The sequence below is a fragment of the Molossus molossus genome, unplaced genomic scaffold (assembly GCF_014108415.1).
Source record: "Molossus molossus isolate mMolMol1 unplaced genomic scaffold, mMolMol1.p scaffold_m16_p_5, whole genome shotgun sequence".
Lineage (NCBI taxonomy): Eukaryota > Metazoa > Chordata > Mammalia > Chiroptera > Molossidae > Molossus > Molossus molossus.
In genome coordinates this window covers 104,108,419-104,135,437 of record NW_023425388.1, presented here as the reverse complement: position 1 = coordinate 104,135,437, position 27,019 = coordinate 104,108,419, and the positions used below count along the sequence as shown (strand labels likewise).

General features: G+C 37.8%; 1 protein-coding gene across 1 annotated transcript in view; it reads right to left on the bottom strand.

The window, feature by feature from the left end:
• Positions 1 to 27,019, bottom strand: part of ROBO1 (roundabout guidance receptor 1) — a 539,216-nt gene that overhangs the window by 88,077 nt on the left and 424,120 nt on the right. The window contains exons 4-6 of the mRNA XM_036243340.1: positions 21,197 to 21,317; positions 20,863 to 21,001; positions 17,813 to 17,940 (exon numbers count right to left, since the gene is read on the bottom strand). Of these exons, the coding sequence (XP_036099233.1) occupies positions 17,813 to 17,940; positions 20,863 to 21,001; positions 21,197 to 21,317 (388 nt within the window). The remainder of the gene's footprint in view (positions 1 to 17,812; positions 17,941 to 20,862; positions 21,002 to 21,196; positions 21,318 to 27,019) is intronic.

Here is a 27,019-nt window from a genome sequence, read left to right as displayed (position 1 = left end):
TAATACATATTTTAAATACTGGAAAACAATTGTTTTGTTTTGCTCTTTTAAAAGCAAAGGCATTACTACTGTCAATGTAGAACTTTTACAGGAAGGCCCGGTAGACACCCACAATATATTTTACTTAAAAAGAATCCCCATGTCTCTCAGCAAGTCCAAATTAAAGAGACTTAACACACATGCCTGTAGTTGATGTGAATGAACTATGCCAACCACTGCTGCTGTGAAATGGGAATGTTTTAAGAGACAAAAGTTCTCTGACCTATTATTGCCACATGTACAAAATGTAAAGGTAACTCAGAAACACATTTTAACTCACATGGTTCCTTCAATGTGAATGAAATAAACTCATATTTATTTTTCATTTGAAAGAAAAAAAAACTTTAAGCACATTTTTCATTCACTCAGGAAAGAAAAGGAAAAAAAATCTTTTTCATTTACTCAAGCATAATGTTTATAATAGGATCAGCCATACTATTCAGATTTGAAAACACAAAGTAAATCGAGTTGGTTACACTTCTTGAAACCTCAAAAATGACGTCTTTTAAATGACAGAAAAAAATATTTAGAAACTACAAGAGAGAACCTGACAAACTGTAGCAAATAGAATTTTGCTTAAAAAAAACAAAACCCAAAAAGTTGTAGAACCATAATTTGGGGTACTCTGTGAAAATACATTTGATCTAATTATGCTTACACATTTAAAAATCAAGCTTATTTAAAATCAAGAGATTAATGATCCCTAAATGTTTTCTAATCATATAGTCTCAGTAATTTAACATTCCTTAAACATTTAAAAAACATCCAACATGTTAGAAATAAGAAAATTACTGGAGAGCAGAACATTTAAAATTGAAAAAGTGTTTATTGCTTGCTTAAAGGTTTTACCAGTAATTAAGTAATAGGAGTTGAATCTTGTATTAATAAAGATCCCATGTGTTTAGGAATTTCAAGACAAAACATTTGCATATCATGTCAATGACAATAACCGAAAAACCCTATCATGAATAATCATTTTAGCTTTTAATGATGATTCTCAGGAAAGGTTCTTCTTATCCAAACGAAAACCTGTCATAATTTAACCCCCTTTCCATTTGTTCTGGTTTCAGTAAACAAATAAATGCCATCAATATCCTCCATATAAAACCCTTTTATTCATTTGAAGGAAACTACCATCCCAAACTTTCTTTGCTACAAAATAAATGGTAGAAATTTCTTTAAATTTTTCTCAGATTTCCCTTTTCTCCTTGCTTCTCTCAGGGTCAGGTCAAGGGATTTTCTTTCCACCCAGAGTCGGCCCTTCTGTATGACACCCAGTGCCCGTCGTTGTCCAGGTTGGCATGTCCGGAAACAACCAGAGCAGAGCAGAGTTGCTTGGATCCTGCTCGTCATCTACTAAAGTCTGTGATTTATGGGCAGCTTCTCTCTCATCCTCCTCGTAATTTTTCTCAACAACTTTTCTTCCTGCTTTAAAGGCTGGGAACACCTCTATTCAAACTCCCTTTCCCCCTCACAAAGAGGAAAAGCCTGTCTCATAAAACAATAAAACTCTAAAATGTTAGTGCTGGAAGTGACCTTAGAACTTATCAGTCTAACCCTATCCTTTTAGCACTAGAAAGAGAACCTCAACTGTTAAGTAACTTTCTCAAGGTCACAGATGACTAAACCAAAGACTGCTTCCAGGCCTCTTGCCTAAATCCACGCCTCTGTACAAATGTTCCTACTGGTTAATCAGTTTGGGGAGAACTATATGCAATGACACAAAATGTATTTGATTTTGCATTTAAACTGTCTTAAACTGTTTAACCTAAAATCATTATTTTTTATATATAAGAACTCTTTGTAAAGAAATCCTCATGATATTAAAAACTTGTAAAGAATATTTAGTGATTGTTTAAAAAAGACATGGAAAGCTAACAGGAAAGAAGAATGAAGAATTACAGCCTCTTGAAAAGTTCACCTTTTGGTGAAATAAAAAGGATTAACACAGTCATTTAAGGGTGAGCCAATTTTAATCACAACAGGTGAAATCATTATAAATGGAAGAAAATAATACTCTTTTGAAACATGATAAACAATATTTTAACAAAAATTATTTTTAAGGTAAATATATCAAATATATTTTTAAGAGGTTAAAATGTGCTATTTCATTTTTGAAACTTAAAAAAAAAGATTTTAGAGAGTGGAAGGGGGAAAAAGAGAGAAACATCAGTGTGAGAGAGAAACAGATCGGTTGCCTCCTGTACACTCCCTGTGCAGGTGGAAACAGCAACCTGGGCAGTGCCTGCCTGGGAGTGGAGCCGCCTCTCCAGTGCACCAGACAGAGCCCCAACCAGCTGAGCCCCCTGGTCAGAGCTAAACATGCTATTTCATTTTTTAAACATAGCACATTAAGCAGATTACAATCAATCTCCAGTAACAGCTCTAATGTTTTAATATATATTAAAGAATGTAAAGAATTGGGTAAGGGCCCTGGCCAGTTTGCTCAGTAGTTAGAGCGTCAGCCCTCAGACTGAAGGGTTGGGGTCATGCAGGAGGCAGCCAATTGATGTGTCTCTCTCACATTGATGTTTCTCTCTCTCTCTCTCTTTTTCCTTCCCTCCCTTCCATTCTCTCTAAAATAAGCAGCTGAAAAATATCCTCAGGTAAGGATTAACAAAAACAACAACAGGGTGAGGTGTTAGAGGACTTACCACAAGCTGAGTTTGTAGAAAGCATACTGTTTTCATCAAGATTAAATTTTCTTGAAGGGGAGGGATGGGGAGTTATGGAAAGTGCGTGTGCGTGCGTGTGTGTGTGTGTATAACAATATATATATATAGTTATGTAACACATATAAATTATATAATTATAAAACTTGGATTTTTTGCATCTAAAAGGGGAAAAAGTTTAGCTTTCATTAAAAATAATTAGAAATAATACAGATTTATATACTCAACTAGTAGTTTTTTTTCAAATGAGTGTTTAAAAATTTGGGAGAATTTAGCCTTTCTCTCTCTGTCTCTTATACACACACACACACACACACACACACACACACACACACTTAGTATAAAAGACTTTCTTCCTCTTTTGTTACTCAAAGGGCTCCAGATTATTTAATTACTTTGAAATCTTCTTTCCAAGAACATATATTATTCAGACAATCTTTAGGTATAAATAGGATAAGCTAAGAGAGAAAGGAAGCAAAAATGGAATGAAGAAAGAGAGGAAGGAAGGCAAGAAGAGAGAGAGGAAGAGGGAGGTAGGAAGAGAGAAAGAAAAGACATTTTCTCTGTCACAGGAGACAGAAGTCAGAAAGATGACAAATATTTGAAAAAAATTATATAGAAGCTGAAGGAAGAGATATTTTTTTGTTCTGAGAAAATAAGTTAGCTGGACAGATACTTCAGCCTTCAAATCAGGTCTAATAAATACAGGGACCAGGCAATCTTGGTGACTACTTCGGCCAGAAGAGAAGATAATGGCCTAAATGAAGGCATGTATGACTTAGGCAAAGTACAGAGAAGAAGCAGTTAACAGTAAAGGTCACTGAACCATGAATTTGTTGCCAACTGTGATTTCTCCAGAGGTCTTTAAAATTGGGATTTACATCCATTTGGCCATAACAGTTTAACTATAATCCTGTCTGGTAAAGGAACAGGGCAGTTGACTCAAAGTGCTTTCTACGCTATGATTTTAAGAGTGGAAATTCAGATCCAAAGCAAGAGAACAGATATATCCCTCTGCTCCCAATATTTTCCACAATTATTTATATATAAATGTATATTCTAAAAGAAAATGCCCTAAAAAATATTCCTTTTAGTTAACGTGACCTTAAGTTGGTGAAGTACTTCATACACATAGCTCATATGAGAAATACAGAAGATACAGAAATATATCAAGAAAGTAAAATATTTCATAATTGGCACAAAATTATGATTAAAGGTTTGCTATTTTTACACTGAGAACTCAATTTTGGAAGATTAATGACAATTTGAGTTTATACTTACAAGTTACATAAAATGTTGAGATTCTTCACTGTTGGCTTTGGCCATACAATTATTTTAAAACATAATAACAAAAGATTGACACAATATTTGGTTCTAAAATAATTTAAGTATTCTAAACTCTTAGAATGACTCTATGGAAGATTTCACAGGTAAGCAAATTTACCTGTGGTAAACTGTCATACCAGGGAACAGCAGTTTTCCTGGACGGGCTACACATGAAATCACCTTTAAGGAATTCTTCTGCTAGTTCACAGATAGAAGTTTTCATTCTTAGTAGCTAAATTGTAATGAATCCTTTAATTGATGTGACTTTTTTTCATTTTCATATATAGTGCTCTTTGACCAGCAGAGCTAAATGAACAAATATGACCATCTAGAATGGTAAATACCACATTCCAGAAGAATACGAATGGAGTAAAAGTAGTAAGTTATAAGATTTGGGGGGAAAAAACACATTTTTTATTAAAACAGAGGAACACTTAAATTTTCAAGTAGTGAAGCTGTCTACACTTTAACTGACAAAAACCCAGGCTCTGTTACGCTAGAGCAATTATATTCATAGACATTCATGAATGACAATATCTCTAACAATTAAAAACCCTTAGAATATACTAATACTAAGATATAATTTCCTTTTGGGGAAAAGATTGAGTTTAACATAAAAGCCTGTCATTACATCTTTCAACTTTTCAGACATAAAGATAGAGTAATTAAGAGGGGCATTTTTAGAATATATTTAATGGATACATAAAGCACTATGAACTTTTCCCCTCCATTCAAATCTTACATTATTCTGTAGCTCAGTAGTTCTGGAGATAATTCCGGTTGTCACCACTGAAGGGGTGGTGCTACTGGCATCTAGTGGAAGAGACCAGGGATGCTGATAAAATCCTACAAGGCACAAGACAGCTCTCCACAACAAAGGACGATCCAGCCCAAAATGTCAATAGTGCCAGGACTGAGAAACCTTGCTGTAGAGTATCTGTTCAGAGTTGGGTTTAACAGAATACTAATAAATAATTATTCTCCCAAAGATATAAAAAGGACCTTGAACAATGCTTGACATATGATCAGTGCTCAGAAGAAGTTAATATTCTTCCTCCTTTCTGTCTGCTTCTAAAAATGTGCCAACTTTACCAAAAAGCAGTTAGCACATGGTGCAACTTAACTGTTTACATACTGAAGAGTCTGAGATTAAAATACAACCAGTCAGCACTCTATGACAATTTGTATGCCATCTGACACAGAATCTTAGGATAATAATTCTGATGGTAATACTCCCCAAATCAGTTTAGGAAGCCAGAAACCTGGATCTGTTCTCTCCCTCTTCCTTGAGATACATGACCCATTAAAAATTTCATAGCTTTTATTTTGTAACTATGTAGGGCGATGCATATTAACTAGACATTGTGGTAATCATTTTGCAACATATACAAATATTGAATCATTATGTTGTACCCTTGAAACTAATATAATGTTATATGTCAATTATACTTCAATTAAAAGGAAATTATTCAAATGTACAACTCATGTATTAATATACAAAATTAACACAGATACATAGATATTCTGCTTATTTATTAACAGATTCACACATATTAAAAGAATTTGGGGAGAAAATGACTCATGCTATATTTTATTTTCTCCTAGTAAAACAATGTCAAAACAGCCAATATTATCTCTGAAAAATGATGTGATGCAACCTTTCAGGACAACCACCACAAATGTCAAATGTTTGCAGTCAAATATCAAAATATACGTTCACAGTTTGCTATGCAGTATAAAGGCATATCTGATCTCAATTTTCTCATCTGTAAAACTAGCCAAAGTAAATTATTTGTGAGCTTCATACATGTCCAACATTCAGCACTCCAGTACAGAAATTATATAACTGAACATTATTTACCAAGGAAACTAAATCCGGCCACACTGATTTATTATTGGTTATACTTAGTAACTTAGCACATTTGGGAAAGACACAAGACCACACCTCATCTCTTTATTAACGACCTAAAAAGAACACTGTTTGAAATGACTACCACCACCCACAAAGTTAATTTTTTTTAAAAAACATATTTTTAAATTACTGAAATAAGGCTCAGAGGATGTTAGCTTCTGCGTAACTGAAGAGTATGCTAATGATGAGTGTGATGTTTGGCATGCTGGAATGCTTAGTGAATCTACTAGAATGAGTACTGTTTAGCAGAATTATTAATGCCTTGTATACCTATGAAATATTTAAAATAATAGTAAACACCTAATTTAAAAAATCAGTACATACGGATACATAAAAAGTTAAATTTTCAATTGTCTTGCATATTTAATCTACCTAGGGTTCCTCACAGGAAAAAAGGTGTCCCTAATATCAACTAGTCTACAATGATTTACTTATGATTATTCTCTTCTAACCAATGAATTATCTCTATTACACTCGCCTAACAATTCTGGATAAAATAGAATATAGTAATGTGAATTCACTTAGAATTAATTATTTTACATTTAATGATACAGAACATCACAAAATAATTAAAGTTATGTGAGATTGTTAGCAATGATTCTAATGTTTTAAAATGAGCTACTTATCAATGGCTAGAGCAAAATAACAATTTACTTCTCCAAACTTCATGCTCATACTTAGTCGTTCAGATGGTATAGATCACACGACTCAATGATGTATTTCCATTTCCACACTGATGCAACTGTTTGAGAACGTAGGTAGCTAAAGACAGTTGTTAAGTCATACATCTATATCACTGGGCTGAGAAAGCCTTACCCACTGTTATGCAGATGAATAAATCACAGGAAAGCTCCAAACACAATGGAAGGCCCATGATGTGCGATTTACTAGTGTGTGCAGTGTCATTCTTTGTCACAGAGTCATCGCATGCATCAATTATTTCTTGTACCTGAATGTTCTACTTATTTCTTCAAACACTAGCTTGGCACACACATTAAGAGAGTGCTTCAAATTCTCTGAAGGAGGGCCATAAGGAGAATGCTCTTCCTTTTGAATAATTTTTAAGATTTATATCAGTCTGTATGAAATAACTGACAGCAACCAAAAACCTTTATGAGTAAATGAAAGAAATCTAAGTGAATGTCACATCTTCAGCAGTGATTAGGGTTAAAACGGCTATTTCTGACAGGCTACAAGAACACAAGAAGTTCTTTACTTTGTCCTTTATACAGGGAAAAAAAAAACAAAAAAAGAAGGAATCATAGGCCATAATGCTGCTGGGTCTTAATCAAATCAAATAGCATAAAAAAGCCAGCAGGGAGCGGAGCTCAGCACCTCCTTGCGCGCCTGGATCAGAACAGGACGGAGGGAGCCGTTCCCACAAATCATTCTCTGGTTAAATTCTGCGGTGGGACCTCGTTAAAGGCCCTGGCTGATGGCGGTTCACTCTCAGCCTCCTCACAAAGAGCTCAGCTTGGCAAGACTGATCCTTCAAAGTCTCCACTCATACACTGTCTTCCTGAGTTTTCTTTTCACAATCACAAATATTTTTCTCCTCAGCCCTTCCAATTTTCTACTGATTAAAGAAAATCATTATTTTAACTACAAGATAAACAACAGCAACAATAGATCACACACAAAAAACCCACAACAAATCCTATAAGGGAGGCTTTTTGAATAAGACTCTTGAATTTAACATTAAAAGTAGCAATATATACATGAGGAGGTAGCGATGTCTGTGTATTACAATACATAAATATATGTTATAATTATGTACATATATAATAATTACATATAAAATTATGCAATTATAATATATAAAATATTATATGTATAAATATAAATATCCCCCAACCCCTGATTACTATAAGACCACTGACTTTATTAGGCCTCTGTGGATTACTGCCGTATGTCATGAAGAACCACTCCATTCTGTCCTGTCAGAGTCTGGCAAAAATGTCACACACATATCAAGGTTCTTAATGTCATCTAGTAAAGCTTTTGAGGGCCTTGTAATATGTGTTTCATCGAAATGTTGATGAACTCACAGTTTTTAACCAGGATCTCGTATTGTAGTAAACCTGACCTGAACCTGCAAAAAGGCCCCTTGACACAGTTAGTTTTGGCTTTGACTCAAATAACCACATTAATGGTCAGAAACAATGAACTATTATACTGCCAGCTTTTCTGAAATCAGCAATTTAAGCAAACGATCCCAACAAATGATTTAGATGAAGTCTACATCAAAGAAAGGAACTCCGAACTGAAAGGCCAGCCTCTCCCCATTACCTCTTCTCTGCCGAGATACCATAGGGCCTTAAAAAGTCATATGACTCTTCCACAAAGATCCCATATGCTGACAGGAAGCTGAACACAGCAAACCCTATATATGGAAACCACACATTTATAAAACTGGTCTTCTTCCCCCTATAGTTCATTTTTGAATGCAGGTTGATTTAATTTTATCCCCTAGTACTGGCAATAAAAGCCACAGCAAGCTATATTGTTTTATTTTACCTAAATTTTAATTTGACATTCGGAAATAATTATTTAGTGATTCATGTGGTTTGGTTATCTTCAAAGTTGTTACTTCACATCTTAGAAAATTGTCAAAGGCACAGATGCATATTTTTTTAATGGATTATGCCTTTTGATCCATTTCAAGACTGTTAAAGTTTTAAGTAATATGGAAGTTATTACTAGGGACCATCTATCCAAGTTATTTTTTACCTTCAGTTAATTCAATTGTTCCAATATATGAATTATATTTATTCAAGGAGCCAGGAAGGGATTCAATATTATTATTGATTCTATCAGGAAATTTACCAGCAGTGAACATACCAGGAGGAGTAATATTTATATTTAGTGATCAAAGGAAATCATGTTAATTTTGATTCTGTTTAACCAAAACAACTCATTTGGGTCTCAAATGTATATGTATGTATGTGCATCATGTTTACATAATTAATACAAACAAAAAGTATTTCTAACTAAATGCAGATTTTGTGTAATATACTTCAGTTATCTACTATTGTCTGAAGCGACTAGAATAAAAACTGATATATATCTACTATGGTTACAGAAGCCTTGATAGCCTTTGTTTATTAAAAAGTATTTACTGTAGCCCTGGCCGGTTTAGCTCAGCAGTTAGAGTGTCAGCCTGCAGTCCAGAGAGACCCGGGTTTGGTTCCTGCTAAGGGCACGTACCTCGGTTGCAGTTTGTCCCAAGCCCACGTTGGGTTGTGTGGGAGGCAACTAGTCAATGTGTCCCTTTCCCATCGATGTTTCTCTCTCTCTCTCTTTTCCTCTCTCTCCCTCCCACTCTATCTGAACAAAAAAATGGAAAAATGTCCTCGAGTGAGGACAAAAAAAAAAAGTATTTACTATATATATGTCAATGGAAATATTTGGGGAGATGCACACATGACTCAGACCCTGATCCTTTTCCACCACTAGTGAGAGGCAGCTCGGAACTTGGAAGGTGCGTGAAGTCCGCATTTCCACACACAGACACATCACTAAGGGACTGCCTTTTCCTTTATGCATCACTGCTTCCACTTTTATTGAGCATTCCAATGCTTTAAATAATGTACTAAACATGTCATATTTAGTAGTTCATTTAATCATTAAAACAATCTTACAAACTAGTCACTTTCACCCCATTTTACTGTTAAGAAAACTGAAAAGCAGAAATTTAATAAGTTACACATTCAGCATTTGAACCCAAGTGTGTCTGTCAGAAAAGATTATGCTATTGATTCTACTTTACAGAATGTTTGTTAATAGCAGCAGCAAAAAGAAAAAAAAATCTTATAACACTTTCTAAAGAAATACTGAGGAGTAATTTTCAAAGATAGATCTCAATATCAAGGAGATACAGAAGTGATATTTTCAGAATAGTAGAACAATCACCAAACTCTACATTAATCAGTTATCATAAAAAAATTAGATCTCACCCTGGCTGGGTGGGTCAGTTGGTTAGAGCATTGTCCTGTACACCAAAAGGTTGTGGCTTTGATTACCTGGGTGGGGCACCTACTATGGGAGGCAGCTGATTGATTTTTCTCTCACATCAATGTTTCTCTCTCTCTCTTTCGCTCTCTGTCTCTCTCTTCCCCTTCCCCTCTCTCTCTAAAATCAATAAACATATCCTGTGGTGAGAATAAAAAAAAAAAAAAAAAAAAGTGTGCCCCTAAGGAATTCAGTCATGTGGGGCACATTAAAATGCAGTCAGTGTAGCAATAGTGTCCAATGGGTACATGAATGGGAAAATTCCTACCACACACTGGTGTGGGGACTGTTTGCAAAGCTTCTTGAAGGATTTGTTCCTGATGTGAGTCCAAGCATAGGAGTAATTATCAAATAGAAGATGGGCCAGGGCATTTTAAACCAAGGGACCAACATAAAGAAAATCCCAGAGGTAAGCTGCATAGTATGTGCATGAAGAAATATGAGGACAACACAGTGACCCCAGACTGAAGGGCAGTCACACGAGAGAAGACCAGGTTGCCAGCACAGCTCTGCTAAGCATTTTGAATGCTATCCTGGGAACATGAAAATTTTTTACGGATAAAATTAATGTAACTCGAGTTGTGTTTTAGGTAGCTAAACCTGTTGGGTGGAGAGTGGGTTCTATGCAGCAGGATGGAGGCAAGGAAACTGGTTACAGATTAACCATCTCACTGCTCGAGAGAGCACAGAGGCCTGAATTAAAGCGATACTAAGAAGGTGGGAAGGACGAGAGATATTGAAGGGCATAAAGCAGGATTTTGTGATGATTGTCATGTTGGAAATAGGCGGGTCAAGCACGGTTGCTCCACCACGCAAGCTATCTCGGAACGGTGCCCGCAGGAGAGCCAGCTCCGACGCCTAAGGCCCCGTGTTCCCTGCGCAGCACTGTTATCCCCGAGGATAAACAGTCCCACTCTGGGGCAGTAGAAACCTCAAGCGCAGACAGACGCTGAGAGTTCTGGTTTCACTGAGACCCCTCACTGGGCGCAGCCCGCGCTCACGGGGCATCGCCAGGAGCCAGTCATCAGGTCGGGCCCTGGGGATTTCAGCAAAGCTGCATGTTTGAAGCCTGAGGTTCACTAGCAGCAAGGAGAGCCTCTTGAAAATATCCCATTAGTAGCAATTAAGTCAGCCAAAAGACAGAACAGGTCTTTTTTCTACCACTGCGCTCCCTGGTCTCATGTCAATCTCAGGCTCAAAGGCTCCGCCTTCCAGAAGGGTCAGAGGCCAGGCAGCGGAGGGGTCCCTCCCGGTACAGCAGGGGTACAGCAGGCAGAAACACCGACGCCAGCGCAAAGCAACAGCTCTTCGGAGAGAACTCGGTGCGCTTCCCTGGATCACTCATGCGAACATTCCTACTGTATGCCGACAATATCATCTAAAGAGATAGTGACATCCCTCGTGGTATCATATTTTATACTTTAAAATTAAAACAGGTGCTGAAATTGAGGGGATGGAGTAATTTCACATCAAGGGAAGAAAAATGGGCAAGTACTTAGGAGAAAGAGCTGGGATTGCACAGAAAACCTCTTGTCTAGTAGCAGAGAATCACCTGGTTCAGAGGTGTTTGGCATCTGCCTTTTCTTTTAACAGAGCGGTTGCTGAAAGGGCACAAAAGCAACTGTTTCTTGAGCCACAAAGAATAACTGGCCCGTGAGAGGCCTGCAGAGCAGAGCACTGGAGTGTGAAGTGAGGTCTAAATGTCCAGCTTCCCGCCCGCCCCGCCCAGCACTCAGGGCTAAGGGAAACGGCAGGACTAAATGTCTTTTGGTTCCCACTGAAAGAGAGGCAGACAAAAATGGGGTTAGATTTTCTTAACGTTTCAACTCAGTGAAGATAATATGTGATTGCTTGGGAAATGGTCGGTGTGTGGAAGTCGGTTTTCAGTTTGGTTTCCTGTGACAGACACAGCGATGGGAACATGATCACTCTGGTGATAGAGAGTCGCAAATTTACTTGGGAAATGAAATTTTAACAGTAATAAGAGCTGTTTTATCTGTAAAGTTGCAAAGGGGGTGGAAAGATTGATAATGCCATCTAGTCTGCCTTGTTAAGCAATGAGTCCCACTGATGCCAAGGGTCACAAGAGATCTCAGGGGCAGACGGCAAACCTGGAAACAAAAAAATTTAGTTTAAACTCTATGTGGCCTTATCTTCTTTGGGGATATCACTCCTCAAAATGGAATTATTTGAAAAGCTATCTACATGATTGTCATCATAAATAAATACTAATTTAAAGAGTTTGTTACTAATACTATATAGTAAATAAAATTACTTTCTTCCTTTATTTTAATTGCTTTGAAGCTACATCCGTTATGCTTTTCTTAAAGGCTACGTTCAGCCAAATACCAAAAAACAAACAAACAAAAAACACACTTTTTAAATTAACCATGAATTGGTCCAAAATAAAAACAAGTAAACCATTAAGTTGGCTGTCATGTGAGTCCAAGAAGGACCCAAAGGCCCACCTGGCAAACATTTAATAAAGATCTAATAGGTGGATTAAGATAGTAAAATATAAAACAAACCTGCTACAATTCTTGGTACACCGAGCAGAGGCGTAACTTTGAACAGTTTCAAGGGTTCACTGTTTTAAAACCTGGCAGGGCAGCTCTGTGCATCTATTTTGTTCTGGTTAGATTTTATATTTTATAGGTATGTCGCAACCCATAAAATGGTTCTAAATACCACAGAACATATCTTTTTCTGTAAAAGATGGAGCCATCATGCAATATAAAACACTAGGTCAGAGGATACTTCTTTCCTACCAAGACAGAGCCAGCAATCCTAATACTTGTTGAAATGAGACATTCAAGTTCAAATGTAAAAATGAAATAAATCAAAACTGAGGTGACATGTTTGTAAAAGGATGCCTGATTTTGTTTGTGTATTTTAAATTCACAAAGAAAATTCTTGAGGAGGACAAATCAGGGAAAACACTAAGTATAAATACAACAACATTGATGGTTTAAATTTATAGGTTATAAACTTTTGATTATTCCAGGAAATAACAAAATAACATGTTCAGGTTAACTGAATTTTCTGGTTAACAGAGAGTTAAACAGAAAGGCTTTTTTGTGTTGTAATCATTCCAAACAGCATTACTTCACCATTTTTTATTGGTCATGTAACAGACATCAATTCTTTTCAATAGGTCAAGTTACTTACCCCGCAGCCTATGAGTCTCATTCTGACAGTTTCAATGGTACACCAAAACACATGCAAATTAAAGGAATCTGGCTGTGTTTTTTATTGACTAAACATTGGCAGAGGCTCATTAGGATGCACATATTTTTAATCAGGGGTCTCCTAATAGTGCCAAATATTACTACAATTTACATTTTCTTCCACGTAAAATAAAATATTCCATATTACAAGTAATCAATATTTTGATTTTGCTCAGTGGCTTTGCATTCTGCCTCCCAAGAAAAAGTAATCCAAACAATGTTACATGAGATAAGTATGTTATGTAGGTTTTAGGGGTGAAGTGACTTGCTAGTAACGGGGTGTGCCTCTTATTTTACTCACAGCTTAACTGAAGCTTCTAAGTAGTCATGAAGTTCTAAGAAGAAGTAGTTTTTGAGGATATTTGCTCATGGATAATCTTACTCGTCTTAAAATGAATTACCAGGAAGCATCCCTAATTTATAGAAAGATAACCTGAAATGCTGAGAATCCAAATAACTGGAAAACAGTCACTCTTAGAGTTAAGAGAATCAGAATAGGGATCAAATACCCTCAGCTGAATGTTTTTCCGTAACAATAACACTGCATTGCACGTAAAATGCAATCATTTTTTAAACATTTCTGTTCCCAAATAGTCATAATTTTCATTAATTTATCTAGTTATTTTGCAAAACTTCAGCATAAAACTAGCATGAGCTTTGATGGTGCTAAAAAGATCCAACACATTTACTATAAAAGCCAAGAAGATGTTTTTTAATGAAAATGTAATATTTGACATTTGAGAAGAGTTTTAAATATTGTTACAAAATAAATTAGCATCACTATATTGTATTTAAGATTTTTCAGTTACAATAGCAGAGAAAAATTACCTGAACATTACTACTTTTCTTATTAACCAATAAACCTATCAATAATAACACTAATACGAATATAATGCTCCTTATTTATAAAACATTTACTCTGTAACAGATAGTGTTAAAATATATATAATAAATATACAAAAAATATATAAGTAAATATATATATATATTTCAAAAATTTAATCCTTTTAAAAATGCTGTGGTTTGCATTGCTATACTCATTTTACACACAGGGAAACTGGGGCTCAGGTGGTTTAAATAACCTTTTGTAGGTCACACAGTTGGTAAACGACACAGACAGCAGAACTCAACTAAATTCTGTCTGGCTCCAGTGCCTACGTGCTTAGCTACGCAATTCTCTGTAACACACTTCTTCCAGCTCTGGTAATTCTCAAACTCTAAAGAAACTTTTTTTACACCCTTCATTCTTTCTATTAGTTTATCAGGTAACTCTTCAATCCAGAGATTCATAAACTTGCTTATTTTTAAAAAGTACTGAAAAATTTCTGCACCCCAGTTCGCATCTGCTGAACCAGGTGCTCCAGAAGCAAGCAGATACTCTGTATTTTTAACACGCTTCAGATTAGTTTAGTATTTAAGTTCAGATAACAAAGTTCAGATAAATTTTGGAAACTCTTCCTAGTCCTAGGTTTTACTTTGCTCCCTTTCAAACACATACCAGCAGGCAGCCATCATAGATTCAATCTATTCACATTTGATCCAAATGAACCTACTGTTGGAGCTCAGGATCAAAGCCACCAGAAACTGCTGGAATTTCCTTGAGGACACCCTTACATCTCTGGGTATTTCTACCACTCCAGTAGAAGGCTGGAGTCCATATTCATTCCACTTGTCACAAGTACTCACTAGATAAAGTCCTTACCAGATGCCCAGCACCGTGCTAAGCACTTGAATAGCACACAAGTAGAAAAACAAAGAAATACTTAGAGTTAACGATTTAAGAAAATATATACAGGTAGAGCCTCCAGAAAAGTAGAATTGGGATATCAAGAAAAAAAGGGGGGAAGGTTTAATTTTCAAATTAGGTTACTCATTTTTTTTAAAGATTCCCATTGCGTCCTGGCTGGTTTGGCTCAGCAGTAGAGCATCAGCCTGTGGACCAATGAGTCGCAGGTCTGGTTCCGGTCAAGGACACGTACCTCGGTTGCAGTCTTCCACCTGGCCCGGGTCGGGTTGTGCGGGAGGCAACCAATTAGTGTCTCTCTCTCTCTCACATAGATGTTTCTCTCTCTCCCTCACTCCCTCCCACTCTATCTGATGATAAATACAAAAATATCCACAGGTGAGGATTAAAAAATTAATTTCACATTGATTCTTAGAGAGTGAGGAAGGGAGAGGGAGAGGGAAACATGGATGTGAGAGCAAAACATGGATCAGCTGCCTCCTGCATGCCCCCTGTGGGGGTCCAGTCCGCAACCAGGGCATGCGCCCTGACTGGTTAGCAAACTGGCGACCTTTCTGTGCACGGGACAACACTCAACCAACCAAGCCACACCGGCCAGGCCTCAAATTAAGTTATTTTTAAATATTGGAACTAATTATGTCTTCACTGAGAATAAAAATCAGCCACCTTTACTTAAGAGACGTTTCCCATAGCTTCTACATGGAGGGCAAGGTTTCGTCACCCAGTATTAACTTTTAAAATTAAATATTCTTTGTGTGGGAAGTAAGAGAAAGGAAGATTATTTCTAATCCCCTACTGACTCCAGTAGGCCATTCTAAACATGAACCTCAAATAAAAACGGCAGTACTGAATTTATTGTTATAATTGTTTCCTGCTATCAAATGAATACATTTCTGATGAGTTTCCTCTGTAGTATTTTTCTACATTCAATCTCAAATGAAGAAAAAGATATAACTTCTCAAGTTTTCTTTAAAAAGTTTCCTGGGTTTTTTTCCTTAGTTACCTTTTACAGTTGGAAATCACATTGCTTTCTCTGACACACTGTGTATATTATTCTAACATGTTAAAGATATTTTAACAGTGATGTTAATATGTGTATCTTAATAGTTGAATCAATTACCTTCTTAACAATATATAAATCTCTCACAAGTTTACAGAAAACTTAATGCAGTTGAAATAAGAACAAAATTCCTCAAGTAGTTTCTGGATTTGATCATTTGAACCCAGATTCCATTGAAATGCAAGCGTAGGAAGCAGGAATTATATATGGAAAACTGAAGGCTGAATTAGCTTTGAAATTGAGTTTAAAATTGCAGGAAAAATAAACTTTATTTTGATTTCAATGTCTACTGTAGACACAGCAGAATGGCTATTACGTAAAAATGCATGAGGCTCCCAAGGTAAAGTACTTTAAAACATAAAGTGAAACACTACATCTCTCCGACTAACATGATAGACAGCCAACCCTCTCGTCCTGATAGCCTAGAGAGATACCTTTTCATGTCTTATATTCATCCTGGGCTACTTCCACTTCCTCTGGGGAGCTTTTGAACTTGGGTTTGACATCTCTTAAATTTATGCTTTCTCTAAATGTACAGGGGTTTTCTTTTCTTACAGTTTTAGCCTTACATGGAGTTCAAGTCTAACTTAGATTAAAGAGAAGTAGTCCAGGTCTTAGAAATTCAATGTTTGTTCTTGATCCTTTTCTTTTTTTTCTTTTGTTTTTATGAGGTTCAGCTAAAAACCCCAAAGTGGGTCATAATGGCTTTAAAGACAGGAAGGAAATATTCTTTATTCTTTTTTTCTCCTGTAAAAAGCCCACAAGCCTCTTTTGTAGAAAGTCCACAGTAGAAGTAACTCCCTCAAAAGCCACCTTTCTCTTCATAACAGCCTTAGAGCAGACAGTGCTAAGGAGAGATGACAGCACCAAGGACAACTAATGTCACACCAAGAAACAAGTTAAGTGGTTTATGGCCAGGATCCCTGTTTACTCTATATACTTATCAACATTGGGATTTTTTTCACCAACATAATGTTCTTTAAAGGTCATTGTTTCTCAAATGCTACAATAAACAATCTGTCCTTTCTAAAATGGAAAAAGAATGAGAGTGCGTTCAAGGTGAGACATACTAAGAAATGATCAGTATGACATCACAGACAATGGGGAAAAGGGATCATGAGAATAAAAAACATCTGGATTATGGATATAAGGGTGACAGAACTATTTCTGCACATCAGTCTAAGACAAAACTATAACATTCAAAAACTTGTAGCTGTAGAATATGGCATTGATTTCTGGTTCATTTTACACCAAATAATATACCTTTATAAAAATTTGCACAGTGCAAATGCAATTCATTCAACAAACATTTATTGGGTGTTGTTCCGTCAGGCACTGTGTGCACAGAAAAGACTGTAAGAGTTCTGACACTTGGATGGACCTTGCATTCGAGTGAGGAATAGACTCGTCTCGTTTTTGTGTTCCAGGTTGTACAGATCCTTGTGAGTGCGTGACCCGAGGAATGGTAGACTTGTGTGCACTCAAATACAAAAGTGTTGGCAATAGCTGTCATTTCAACAAGAGATTAGACGGGCTCTTTGTTTGAAGACCCAGAGATTACAGTAATTCTCCTCCTTTACTTGACCAAGACAGAACTCTCCATAATTTCAAAAATTTAATTCAATTTCTTGTGATAAATGCATATAGACTTCCCATATGCAAAACAACAATGTTGTTAAAATGTTTGAAATAAAATATTTCTAGCACTACTTAAAGCCTATATTTAATATAGACTACTTTAATAACTTATACTTTCTTCAATTATTATCACGATATTTCACATATTAAAACAACCACAACAAATTGTTCCCCAAACCGTACCTTGGACAGTCAAAGTAGCTGATGCTTCAGCTTTTCCAACCATATTTTCTGCAACGCAAGTATATGACCCCATGTCACCAGCCGTTACCTTCCGAATTTTCAGGGTATGATCATCTCTGATTTCATATCTAGTGACATAACAAAAGAAAGCACAATTAAGAGGCTTTCTATTTGAAAGGACTCACCATTATAAATAAGACACATCTAGGCATCTAAGCACATGCAACATTTGCTTCAGAATATTTAAAACATATAAAATGCAGCTTTCCTCTAAGCACACAGTCAGAAGAAAGCTTGTTTTTTAATTTATGTAGGCTAAAATATTGGACTACTTTCTAAAAAAATATAGTTTTGGGAAAAGTTGGAACTTATTAGTTTATTCCCTTAAGCTACTATACTCATACTAAAATGAAAAGATAGTGATCATGCAATTTTTATATTCTTGACGTACAGTGTTTTATAAATTTTATCTTTTAAAATTCTTATAACCACTGTATGAAGTATTACGCTCATCTCCATTGTACAGATGAGAAAAGCAAGGCAGAGGAGGGTAAGTGAGCTGGCTGGCCTTGTCCTCAGCTTGTTTAGTGGCAGAGTTGATAACTGAACTCAGTCTCATTATAGAGTTCATTCACCTTGCCTCATTTTCCCTCCCCTTAAATGCTGGATTTCCCTTGAACCCTCTTTTACTCTACAAAACACTCCTGAGTTATATTATCTACTATAGTTTATATATGGATTAATAACCCAAATATTTCCAGTGCCTTTTTCATCTAAGCTCCAAATTCATAATCCCAACTGATTAATAATTAGATATCACATCCTACAGGTACCTAACATTTAATATGTTAAATAAAACTTTCTTGCCCTGGCCGGTTTGGCTCAGCGGTTAGAGCGTCGGCCTGCGGTCCTGAGAGATCCGGGTTCGGTTCCCGCTGGGGGCGCGTACCTTGGTTGCAGTTTGTCCCCAGCCCTGGTTGGTCGTGCGGGTGGCAGCCACTCGATGTGTCGCTTTCACGTCAATGTTTCTCTCTCTCTCTCTCCCTCTCCCTCTATCTGAACAAAATATCGAAAAATGTCCTCGGGTGAGGATAAAAACAAACAAACAAACAAACAAAACTTTCTTTTCGTAACCGATCACATAAACAAACTCCTTCTCCTGACACAATCTACCCACTTTCCTTCTCTAGCTCCCTGTATCTAACAAATCATCCAATTTATCAATTTAGTTTCAGAAATGTCTTGCCACAATGGACCCCTATCTCCCAGTTCAGGCAATTTATATCACTTATGTGGACAACAATGGTGACCCTGAAAAGTAGCCTCTCCCCACATTAAATATGTGTGTGTGTGTGTGTGTGTGTGTGTGTATTTTTTTTTTAGAGGGAGAGGAAGGCAGAGAGAGAGAGACATCAATGTGAGAGAAACATCATTCGGCTGCCTCCAGCATGCCCCCTACTGGGGATGGAGCCCACAAGCCAGACATGTGCCCTGACCTCGAAGTGAACTGGGACCTCTCAGTCCATGGAACCATGGTCAATCCACTGAGCTATACCGCTGGGCTCCCCACATTAATGTAATATCTATAGTTCTAAAAAAATTCTTCTCTCTAAAAGTAATCCTGTTCATAGCATTACATCTTGACTCATCAGTGTGCACATAATGTGATTCAAAATGCTTTAGTCTATTAATACAAGCCTCTGATAATCTGGCCCCAGGGTTTCTGACCTAATATCCCTTAACTTCTTGCTACACATCCTATGTGCTAGCCATGCTAAACTCTCCACCCTTCAGAACATGAAATGTTATTTCTCAGCTTTGCATGTACGTTGAGATGTTGCCCTGGAATACTCTCTCCTCTTTCTTGCTTAACTGACTGATATATTTTTTTCAAGGCAGTGCTTACATATCACTTCCCTTTGCGAAGTCTCTCCTAATTTACTGCTCCCAAATGTCTACCTTTATGTGACCAAAGAAGTTGCTGCATTAGTCTGTTTCTTGCAATGCATGTCCCCTTCTGGGAGCCCTTGAGAGCAGGAAGTATGTCTAAGCCACTACTATAACCCCAAATCCAGCAGGGGCTCAACACATGCTTACTGAAGGAATAAACTCCCTGGCCACAAAAGCCGAGAGACAATATCTGGAAGCTTCATTTCCTTGCCTCATTCCCTAATGTTGTTAGTGTATCTCTGCTTCTAGCCAGTTAAGGTCTTGACAGATATCAAGAAATTCTGATCTCCTCTAGTCCCTGGTCCCCTGGTGATGCTGTGGCTAAGGAAAAGGAAGCTGCTTTTTCATTGGTGCAGCTATGTTAGTCGTGCGGTACCTCTCTTCCTTACCCCACCGGCTCCCATGTAAGACTGGTGTTAACTGAGGGCTGGTTGAACAGAAGAAAACCTGTGCAGGGAATAGGACATAGTGAAAGGATTCCCTGGGCAGCCAGGGTCCGAGTGGACAGTTCTCGTCTGAAACCCTCAGAAAGAGCATGGCCACCTCCTGATTCTAGTTCTGTCTAGCACGTGCCGGGCTCCTCCCGAGGTCTGGAGCGGAGCGTGTGACTGGCGCGCACGTGAACCCCGTTCCGCGGGCCTTCACCACATCAGGCAGTGCTGAGCCCTACCTGGGTCTGGGGCGGACCGTGTGACTGGCGCGCACGTGAACCCCGTTCCGCGGGCCTTCGCCACATCACGCAGTGCTGGTCCCTACCTGGGTCTGGGGCGGACCGTGTGACTGGCGCGCACGTGAACCCCGTTCCGCGGGCCTTCGCCACATCACGCAGTGCTGGTCCCTACCTGGGTCTGGGGCGGACCGTGTGACTGGCGCGCACGTGAACCCCGTTCCGCGGGCCTTCGCCACATCACGCAGTGCTGGTCCCTACCTGGGTCTGGGGCGGACCGTGTGACTGGCGCGCACGTGAACCCCGTTCCGCGGGCCTTCGCCACATCACGCAGTGCTGGTCCCTACCTGGGTCTGGGGCGGACCGTGTGACTGGCGCGCACGTGAACCCCGTTCCGCGGGCCTGCACCACATCACGCAGTGCTGGTCCCTACCTGGATCTGGGCAGCTCTCCGTCGTCCTTCCTCCACCGCACTGTGGGCACCGGGTCGCCTCGGGCCTCACACTTAAACTCCGCGCTGTCATCCGCCGTGACCGCCAAGTTACTAGGTCTCTTCACAAACGACGGTCTCTCTAAAATTAGAAAAGCCTTCTAAAAAAACCGAAGTTTAGACAAACGAACTAAAAGCCATGTTATATGTTCAGACAGAACAGATTTATAACACAATCTTACTTAGAGAACTACTCCGCGCGGTGGGTGCCCCGTCCTTTGCCCCCCCCCCCCGCCACCCACCTTCTTCAGGCCATTCCGCCCCGCCCGGCACTCACCCAGCACGGTCAGCTCGGCCACCTCGCTCTCTCGCTCCCCGACCATGTTGGTGCCCACGCACACGTACTTCCCAGCATCGCTCTTGCGGGTGTAGGTGATCATGAGCTTCCCGCCTCGTATCTTTAAAGAAAGCCACATGCACACTATTAGGATCGCTGGCCACGCTCACGGGAGAGGGCGTGGAGGTGGGCCGCCTTTCGAAGCACACAACGGTAATTCCATCAAAGAGCCAGTGTGCAGTATTTGCTGTATTTATAGGTGGTAACTTTAAACAATTCATTCCAAAGGTACAATATAAAATCACTTGCGGATTTATTATAGTGACATAGCTAGAAATTTGTATTTCTGAACTGGCCAAGTTTTTTCATATTATGTAGTTATATGAAAACAAACAAAAATTGCATGAATAATCTGGCTAGGAAGAAGGAAATTCTTAATACCTTATGACTATAATTAATATGAAAATGTATATTAGCAATAGGTGATTTTAAGAAAGCATATTCTACTACTATCAGATGTGGAAATAAAAATGTCTCTAATTACTTAATTTGCCAGAGTTGCTTTGAAGGGACATTTCTTAATTGCCAAAACATTGCAGAACCTGGTATCTTATAAAACAAAGTACTTGCTGCTGCCCAAGCCGTTTCTTGGGGACAAGGGAGGGGGAGACTGAAGAGATACCAACAAGTCACCAGGGAAGTCACTCTGGGAACACTCTTGAACATTTAATTATGTGAAGAAGAATTTATTACAAATGTAAGCAGATTTCCAGTACAATAAGTAGGCTGAAGCTAACCATAAATTAAGATTGAACCCTGGCCTGTTTGGCTCAGCGGTTAGAGTGTCGGCCTGCAGTCCGGAGAGACCCAGGTTTGATTCCCGCTAAGGGCGCGTACCTCGGTTGCAGTTTGTCCCTGGCCCTGGTTGGTCTTGTGGGTGGCAGCCACTTGATGTGTCCCTTTCGCGTCAATGTTTCTATCTCTCTCTCCCACTCTGTCTGAGCAAAAGGTGGGAAAATGTCCTCCAGTGAGGATAAAAAAAAAAAGATTGAGATGCGGAACCTGAACTATCTTTACTTAATTTAATATTGTTTTGGTGGGGAGCTCAGTTCAATTACCCGTGAATACCTATAATGCCCTGAACCTGCGAAAGTTTCATCAGGGATAACTTCCAAATGTTTATTCATGGAGGTTTTGACCTCAGAGTTATCCTGTGCTGCTGTGCATCAATTAAACAAAGAAGGAAAGGAAGAAAGATGGGGGGGGGGGAGGAAGGGGTAGGGTTTGGGGGAGGTAAGAAACCATTCCGACAGAGTTATTCCTCATCATGCACTAGGAATGTATTGAAACCAATACTTTATTAAGGTGAGGCTAGGCTGTTTTGGAATGCCTAAATTGACTTATTTCGACCAAATTAGAAATTCTATATTGGACAAACCAAATATTAACAGAGTAATTTTAATTTCTGTGGCTTTAGAACTTGACATTGTTTTCAGTCATGTTACTAAAAAATGATGGTGATTCTCTAAGTACCATTATAAAAACCATCCAGGGACTTTTCTCCAGGGACTGTGTCTACATACAGAGAGTAATATCTGTACAGAGTAGTCACTCAGACATTTCTGTTGACCACCACCTGCTTTTATACACAAAACCTAGTCTGCTATCCAATGAAGTGTTTCTATAAAGGTTTGTAACAGTTACAAGCTATGTTAAGAGGTTTACTGTTTTCATGTATACTGACTTAAATTTTCAAATAATACAAAGAAAAAAATAACTGTCATGTGAAAAAAGAATCTTCCTCAAGTTTACTGTCAATACATTAAAAGCATCCTTCTTCTTCTCTCTCTCAATATACATAAATAGATATAGATAGTTATGGGATACATGCTGTTCTGAAAGCTGCATTTTCAACTCAATCGTATGTTGAGGATATTTTTACACTTTAAATATCGAAGACATTGTGTACAGATCCTCAGAGTCCATTTCAGGTTACACAGTATTCCATGATAAAATATGGACTTGTATTGTACCAAACTATTTCCTTAGTGGTAGATGTTTAAAGTATTTCACTTTCCCCCTTTTATAAACAGCAGTGAAGTCAGCATCCTTTTGTATATATATTTTCTCACATGGGCATTATCTCCTTGGAAGGCCTCAAAGTGAGATTCTTAAATCAAATGTATACCCAACTTTAAGGCTATTGGATCATAGTGCTAACTTTTATGTTTTATAAAGTTGCTTTTGTGTGAATATATCATTTAATGTTTGGTTTTTAGTATAAACCTGCTGTAAGACCGTGAGGAGAAAGTATAATTTCATTTATCATTTAAGGGATCAGTAGCTCAGAAAAGTATAATTTCTCCTCCTACATACCTCTGCCATGCCTATCAACACAATACATTCTCATTATGCTTTTAATCGTCAGGTTTGCTCCCTGTGAACCCAGAGGCTGAGAAGTCTGTATAATTTCTCTTTATAGCCCTGGGACCAGTCCCAATGCCTGGGAAATAGTCAAATTTTTGTGAAAGTGACTTGTCGAATGTCACACAGGAAGTTGGACCAGGGCTAAGATTTTAGTCAAGGTAAAATTTGGGCTGTATGAGATGCACACGAAATGACAGTAATGCACAGCCAGAGCTCTCGACCCGAGTTGAATAAACTTGAGTGCTTGTGGTGCAGAAAATGTGAGAACCATGACATCAAGATCCTTGCAAGAAGATTTGTTATAACCTTTCACCCTGTACCTATTTTGAAAACTCACATAAATATTTCCAAAATCTTGAGGAAACAAAATCATTCCAGAAAAAAGGAAGGTGAAAAATTATATTCTTTTTTTTTTTTTTTTTTTTAAGAATGATTTTTATTTATTTATTTATTTAATCCTCACCTGAGGACATTTTCCCATTTTAATTCAGATAGAGTGGGAGGGGGAGAGAGAGAGAGAGAAAACAACATCGACATGAAAGGGACACATCGAGTGGCTGCCTCCCACACAACCCCGACCAGGGCCAGGACAAATCGCAGCCGAGGTACGTGCCTTTGACCATAATCGAAACCGTGACTCATTGATCTGTGGACCGACGCTCTAACCACTGAGCAAAAACAGCCATGGCCAAATTCTGTTCTTGATATTGAAGTTAAGTGGTCTGAGATGTTATCCTACATATTCCCTCATTGGCTCTCTAACTTTGGACGAAACATTGAGCCTCCTTCTATAGCTCAAAATCTAACCTCAAATGTCCTTGCATATTTACATGCTCAGGTCATTTCTGAAGGGATTGCTAGCAAAGGAAAAGGAAAATAAATGTTAAGTCATTTTCTACATGTTAAGTCAATGAGTTCTGTCTACAATAAAATATAATGTTTTAAGAATAATTTTAAAAGATACTCATATAGGTAGAATAAGTCAAAGAATGATCAAATATAAATAATTTTCAACAATACAAATTTGTTTTTATAGCTTCAGTATGACATAGTACTAATTTATTTTACAAATCTTAAATACTTGGGAATGTAGAGTTTTAAATCAACTTGCTTAAGCACACGTGGGACACCAATTAACATTATATATTACAGCCCAACGCTATTACATTTTGAAAGAATTTGTATAAATGGAGAAGAAGGGGAATTTAGTTAACAAGAGTTATGAGGAGACAGCCAGGAGATTCTCAGTCATGGAAACATTCCAATGTTGAATGAATGAGAGGAAACAATAACTGAAAATTTCAAAGAAAGCTATAAAGTCCTAAAGAGTGTGTTGTGTACACTCTGTTACCAGTGCCCGACTATATATTATGCTTGGTGCAATCTTGGAAACACTTTCCAACACAGTCTACCAGAAGACTTATGCTTTGGGAACACATAGCTATGTTTTTGTTTGAAATATAAATAAATTGTTACTGTTTCAGGAAAATTTACTTCACAGACTTCTTTGCTAAATCACATCTACTGTTCAAATTAAAAGTAAGTCACCAGGCACTGTATGAAATATTTTTCTCTGTCATAATATGACGAAAAGCAAACCTTTGTCACAGCTGTGTTCATTTATCTATGATATCTATATGAATGGGAAAAATAACTGAGTTCTGAAAAAATATTAAACTTAGAAAATATTTTTAATAAGAAAAAATGCATTTATTTCTTTTAGCAATAGCATAGATATTAATCACCATGGCTAAATGAAGTCAAATAAACTGCACCTCTGTTTTTCTGCCTAAACTATTCTTTACCAATATTGTTTAGGTTGAAAGCAAAGTCAAAATCAAAATATATACCAAAAATTATTTTAAAGATTTTAAAATCTCAGATAATGTTATAAATTGATCAAAAGTAGATATATCTACCCAGCAAAACAAAGTGAGCATGGACCTTGGAGTCAGGTACCTCACTGGATGCCTTGATGTATTATATGACTTTAGGCAAAGTATTAACTCCTCTGTACTTTTGTTTTTCATCTTTATTTTATTTTATTTTATTGTGGTACATGCACCTAGCGGGAACTGAACCCAGGACTCTCTGGTCCGCAGGCCGATGCTCAACCGCTGAGCCAAACTGGCCAGGGCTTGTTTTTCATCTTTAAAATGGGGATACTGTCAATACACACTCCAAGGATGTTATGAGAATTACATAAGATTAATCATACAAAACCTGTACATTATCATTATAATTATGAATTTAATAACTTAAGAGATATTTGTCTAATCTTTTTTGTTAGGCACCCAGAAGATTTTCATTATTACTAACACATCTTCCATAGATTTTGTCAGAAAAATGTGTATTTAAATCACTACAGCAAAACTTTAGAAACAAGTAATTCTGAACCTAAATACATTTATCCTTTTTCCTCCCAAACAGTGATTCTCTGTGGGGCAATGACCCTCCCTCTCCCAGGAGATATTTGGCAATTATATTTTCGGTTCTCACAAATGGGAGGGGGTGAGGACGGACACAGAACAGGCCAGGGAGGCTGCTAAATAGCCTACATTGCAGAGAGGAGTTCTCCAAGAGACCTGGCTCAGGCCTAAGGGTAAATGCTGGGTTAAAGTGACAAAAGGAAGGCGTGGTAAAACTAGGTATTGCAATAAATGTTTCCTTGGGAACTCATTGTCTAGACTCCCCAGACTGGTACAACTATCTGCACACAACTTCCACCTCAGCAGTGAGACATCTTACAAATACTACATTCCACTCTGCGCTCACTGGCAGTCATGGCTGAAGGATCCCGAAGTAGATGTTACAACTTAAGAGGAAGACTAAACAGTGTCAGCAATCCTGGGAAAAATGTATGTCCTCAAAGATTACAGAGAAATAATAAAATAATGAATGAAAATGATAGCTTTCAATTTCTATAAATTCAAATTGCTTTGGCTTTATGCCAGTGGCTGAAGTGAAACAAAGCCAACCACCAGCCATAGTTCTCCAGTCTACAGTCACACATGTGGACTACATGGTGGCTTGTTCTTTGCAATAAACAGAAGAGCAGAAAAACAGTACTATAACCTGATCAAATATAACACACAAGCTTCCAAGAAGTACCTACTATTAACAATCACATTTTATGTTGAGTCATATAAAAATATTGATTGTAAGGGGTGACTTTATACAGTCTATATCTTAGGGCCCCTTTTGCAAAGCAGAATTTGATGTTTCCTCTCTCTACATAGAAAAGATAAACATGTCTAACATACAAAATACTATAAATGTAAAAACAGCACTATTTAAAACAAGCTGAGAAATATTTCTTGGCAGGTCTCTTCCTGCGGCTGGACTTGACAGCCAAATTGTAAACCTATCAAAAACGAGTTTGTTTAATGAACAGAT